General features: G+C 25.4%; 1 protein-coding gene across 1 annotated transcript in view; it reads left to right on the forward strand.

The window, feature by feature from the left end:
* The window catches only part of LOC105624010 (zinc finger protein 2-like), a 26220-nt gene extending 22084 nt beyond the window's left edge, over positions 1–4136 (forward strand). The window contains exons 3-5 of the mRNA XM_012205381.1: positions 902–1145; positions 1691–1740; positions 3814–4136. Of these exons, the coding sequence (XP_012060771.1) occupies positions 902–1145; positions 1691–1740; positions 3814–4136 (617 nt within the window). The remainder of the gene's footprint in view (positions 1–901; positions 1146–1690; positions 1741–3813) is intronic.
* The last annotated feature ends 2021 nt before the right edge of the window (positions 4137–6157 follow it).

Genomic DNA, 6157 nt, shown 5'->3' on the forward strand with positions numbered 1-6157 from the left:
TATATATATATATATATATATATATATATATATATATATAAAACAATTTAATTAATATTCTATGTATATATTCAAATATACAGCATTTTATCAAAGTTATTTAAAACATAAGAGCATTTTACATGTACCAATTTAAAAAAGACACCTGGCATTTAATCTATATAAAATCAGGCAAGTTATATTTTACTAATGTATTTATATGTGGATATTGATATTACTATGTATTTAAATATAATTAAAATCAATCACATCTATTTCTTTAATTATATTTCGGAAGGATCTCGTTTGCCAACAAAGTGATTGCAGCACCGTTTGTCTACATCTCATTTGCCTACATGCTATGCACTTTTGAGCACAAATAAAAAAAAATTTCAAAAATAGAGTTATATTTACCTACATGTATTACTACTTACAGATCGATTGCTTACAAGCATTATTCTTTGCTTTAAAAATATTCTGTTTTAAAACACAAATTCTTTTCTTTAAAAATATAAATTTTATTTGTGCGCAAAAAAGCATAGCTTATTGTAAACAATAATCTACATAAGCAAATGTGACTTCGTTTCTGAAATTTTTATTATTTCGTGCGCAAAAGTACTTGTAGGCAATCGAACTGTAGGCAATAATTTTTATGCGCAAACGAAATTTTTGTCGGCAAATGTAATGTATAAAGTAAACAATGCTATAAACAATCGATTTGTAGGCAAAAGAAGAAATTTCCTATATTTCGAGCAAATAAATTTTCATCTTAATAAAACTTCTGCAATTAAAAAGTTTAAGCTCTTTTTTACTTGTTTGATCTCGGTGTGACAGCCTATCATAAAATAATCACAATGTTTCTTATTTTAAATTATTACCAATGATTTAATCTAGCTCCTATGTTTTTTGTTTTACTTTTCAGTCCCGAAACTGATCGTGAAGAACATACAGAAGCTGAAATACGCGAAGAAGCCAGTAATCTACAAATGCACAAGATGCACCAAGAGTTATCAATTGGAAACATCCTTGCGAAGACATCAGAGATTGGAGTGTGGTGTCCATCCCAAGTACAAATGCATAATATGTGGCAAACAATTTACGCATAAATTTGTATTAACTCATCATTTAGCGTCCTGCAAGAAAAAAACAGCTTGGAATGGGATATGGTAAAATTGTAATTAGTGATGACCTCAATCAATTTCAATGAATTCTTGATATAGGATAAACTTGACGAAATCGTACCATTTTTCACATAGAGGCTTACAACTCAGAAATTATAAAGAATATTCGTTTTTTACAGCATAATAAACTACACTCTTTTCGCTTTCTTATGTAATTTTTTCATATTATTTTTTCATATTATTTACAATATTATAAATTAGTTTTAAATTAGGATTTTTTCAGTATAATGCGATTTTGACAACGAGGAAATCCGTTGCCTAAATTGCACCACATACTGATATTTTTTTATTTATTATAAAACATTATAATAATGCAAAAAAATTTTCATTACATAAAAAAAAGAAAATTGTATTTCTTATGCTGTTAAAAATTTAAGAATATATTTTTAATTTCTGAAACACGTGATAATTTCAGGAAGTAATTTAAAGAGTTTCTATGTGAACAAAATAAACACTTCGTAGGTTTACAACATACATTTTTAAATAATAATAAATGGAATAAAAATATACGAAATGTAAAAATATTATAGGCAACGATTGTGGTGTGCGATTGTGATGCGATTTAGAAGACTACATTATGGTACGATTTAGGAGACTACATTATGATGCGATTTAGGAAACTAGAGACATTTTGTAAACTTTTATTTATTTGACCCATAAATAAAAATGTAAACTTTAATTCTATTAATTTAATTTCAATAATATTCTAATTACGACATACAAACGATCAAGACTATTTAACTTATATTCTCTGTAATTTGATTGATCTGTTATGAAATATGAAAAATAGCAATTATAACGATTAACTATCACGACTTTTTTTAATTATGTAAGTAAGAACACTCCTATTGTATTTTATCACGAGTGTAATGCAGCAGCGTTGCCATATAGTTCTTAAATAAAATTATAAAAAAGTATGTAAGTACAATAATTGAATTTTTAAACATGGTTGTGCGATTTCGGCAATTATCCTATATTGTCAAAGATTGCGTAATCTAACGAAATTCAAATTAATCTCATGTCATTAAATTATGAATTGAAAGGATTTATTTTAAAACTAGTGTTTTTCATAAGTCGAATTTTTCGAAATTGTATTATTGATAAGATTGCAAACGAGTTTGCTCTCGCTGTGCAATTAAACTAACGCAATAAAATATGAAGTGTAGTATATGTGTTGCGTATATACTGATAAATATATAATTATATATTTTTGAAAGAATTTTAAACTTGTAATTTGTTTAAAGACTTTTCATTTGTATTATTAAATAGTATCATTTTTTTCATTATTGTATGTAAAACAATTATGAGCCTATATGTGTGATTATATACTAGGATACAACGTATTTGATTCAAACATTTTATTTTATCTAGGACTATAGATTTTCAGAATAAGTACACAATAACTCTTGTTTATTGCGTATGATAAATCGGTATTGTATACTTCTTTAGATAATTTCGAATTTTTATTTATTTTTCATACATTTATATCAAAGTCTACTAGCTTTATTTAATTAAGATATAAAAGAATGATTATTAGGATTCTTTGTTTAAATTAGTGTATACAATTATTCTTAAATGTTTAGAATTTCAAGAGAGAAAAAGCGTTTCTAGTTCCACTATATATCTTTATATAAACGTAATAAATATACAATGTTTTTAAATAGTGCAATAAACTATCCAAGGAACAAAATATATTGACATTTTCATTTCTTATTATATAAAAATAAAAACAGAATTTACAATATCAAGTTAAATATACATTTGTATCAATAAGTTAACTAAAGTTTTATCATTGTAATAAAATTTTATATGTTAATTCATTTACATAATTATTTCTATCCTTGACATCTACTTTTAAATATATCTAAAAATTTTAGTAACAAATGACGATTTCTACTTTGCATAAAAATCCGCAACAGCATGCGTTACTCCTTTTTTTATCTCTTCATCTTGTTTTATTTTCTGCTCTTTTTTTCATAATTGATCTCTTCTGCATCATCGCACTTTTCTTAATCTTGTATCTTTACAGCTTATATAAATTAAATTTTAGCAATACTCTGATCAAAATTTCTTTGTTTTTGCGGTCGAAAATGAAAATCTTAACTGCACGAATTTAATCACTGCAATGCTTACCAGACACTGGCAATGGATAAAATGATAAAAGATTCTTGACACATTAATTATTCATTAAACGCTCATAATTAATTTAATTAATTAATTAAATAGTAGTATGTAATTTTTAATTCCTGATATTTTATTAATTTTATTTATTTCATTTTTCCTATTTTGAAAGATATTTATTTTAATTCTTTTATTTTTTACTAATTTTGTTTTTTTAATGACAAAAAAATTCCCTTAATTAGTGTTTTCTCCACAAATTGTGTTCTCTCGGATTATGCGATTTTTAAAACTATTTTTAATTAAGCTGCAGAGAGAAGTTGATGATCGACAGGATTACATATAATCCTTGTATCTTTAATTTACTTCACCAGAAATCCATTAAAGATGAAATTGTAATTAAATCAGTCTATCCACATTTGTAGCTATAAAGTCATTTGATTTCTATTTCCGGTTTGGGGGAGCATTGCGATTACAACATAGCGTCGAACAAATCGCAAATAAATTGTCTAACCACATTATCTTTTCGTTGCAGGTCTGTTGGCACAGATGCTGATGTCACAGGACAATAACGAGTGGACTCAACGTCGAGCCAGTGGATCATCGTACAAGATGTCCAGAGTTTCCATTCGAAAGAAGAGTGTAGGCGATGCTAAATATGAATGCAGCAGGTGCGGGAAAACATACAAAGCCACGACATCCTTGAGCCGACACAAACGACTTGAGTGCGGTGTCGTACCTTGCGAGGTATGTCCTATCTGCGGCCGCAGATTCAAACACAGGTTCGTCCTAAACGCTCACATCGTTGGTTGCGAGAGAAGAATGAATCAAACGATACAGAAGAAGGATTTCGATTAGAGGCCGCGATTAATCAACGATAAAGAAGAACAAAAGCGATTATTATAAGTGAAGATCATGATCACTTGTATAGAGCAACTAATGGAACCGATTGAAATGTTTTTAATCGACGCGATATTTAAAATATTTGAAATTACAATGCAAGCAATTTCGCATAAAATAGAATACTTATTTGTGTACTAATAACATAAGATGAACATATATCCCAAGATAACTGGCTGACAAATATTATTTCAATTTAGAAGAATAGAATAATAATTTTAAGGAAATAAAATAATAATTTTAAAAGATATAACTTTAGATTCCAAAAGTCAAATCGAAATTACTGGACATACAAAAAGAGATGCTTTTCAAATTTTCATACACGCTTCAGTATATTTAATTCTACGTACGAAAATATTTTTTTTTATTCCAATAAAAAGTCTTTATCACTTTTCCATTAATGGCTATTATAATTAAGAATGAATATATGAATTTACGAGTGAATTCATGAGATGAATGAATAATCCTTTTGCGAGACACATTTGTTATGTCTACGTAGACATTTCGATGTATATTTATGACGAACTCATAATGTATTTATCATAACCATAATGTATTTAATCTTTTATTACTTGTGCAGTTTAGTCATAAAAAATAGTATATATGATATGTATATGTAATATAGTCAACTGTTAATCCAAGCCAAATGAATATTGTTATTTTGACACAGACGATATCATCGTCTATGCTTTTTACTTCGCGAATGAATGAATACTGCAAATATATACTTCCTATTTTTTATTATACAATAAAATTCTATAATTACTTAGTGCATTAATGCGTAACCTGTATCATATACATTGAGAATATAAAATTGTTAAAATATATACTCATTCATGTTTTAATTCATGATCTTTTTCGTGATTCACGAGTCATTTTTATATATTTAACATACAAATTTTAATCGAAAAGCTATTAATAAAATAATAATAACGCATCTTTTAAATTGCACAATCATTGTGTATCTGTTTTGCGTTGAATTCACATTTAATCTAATTTGTTTTTGTAAGTTTTATTTTGATAATAGACAACACTATTTACAATTCAGAAGTTTTATTTTATATCTTTTTTGTATTATAATCTATAAATATAAGGATAAGATAATTATTTGTTTGTTTTAATTAATTGAACGATAATAAATAGGTTTTAAAATATGAAATTTATTTAATCTTTATTTCTGAAGTAGGATTAATTAGTTAATAATTACATATTTATCTTATCATTTTCAACATATAATATTTGTTCTTTGTTGAAAATATATAGATAATATAATATATTTATTATCATTTAAAATTGGAAATTAACGTTTCATGCAAATATTCTTTACACAATTTTTAATATTTTGAATATAATTTTATAATTATATTCTCATTTATCATAGCAATATATTTAATAACATATTTAAAGATTTGACTAATTTAGATATTTTTTAATTTCACATACGTCGGTTTAATGATTTTGTATATAATTATTTCTTTGCTATGTTTTAATACTCCATTAAATTTATTTATAGCTTTATATATTCATTTATTGTATAACTAATAAAAAAATTTGTTTATTCAAATTTTAAACCTACATTTTGTCTTTTTTTTCATTTAAAAGCACTATGTTGAAGGTCAACAACCTCAAATTTATTTATCGATTTACAGCTTTGCCACTCGCAATCAATTTTATGTCGGCAAAACTCAAAGTATGAAGCATGTTTGAATACATTTAAAATTATTACGTGTATTTTTTATATTAGAATACATTAATAAGCAATTTATCAGGGTTGGTAAAATCATGTTTTAAATATATTTTAAAACGTGCTTAATTGATGATTTAACATGTGTTATATTGTACATTTTTTTTATAATACTATTTAGAGCACGTATGTACACTAAAAAAAAATATCTTAATTTCAAAGAAATATTTCTTTGTTCGTATTTTAAAAAATTATTTCTTTGGATCAATGAAAATTTCTTTGAAAATAAGATATT

The sequence above is a fragment of the Atta cephalotes genome (assembly GCF_000143395.1).
Source record: "Atta cephalotes unplaced genomic scaffold scaffold00070, whole genome shotgun sequence".
NCBI classification, from domain to species: domain Eukaryota; kingdom Metazoa; phylum Arthropoda; class Insecta; order Hymenoptera; family Formicidae; genus Atta; species Atta cephalotes.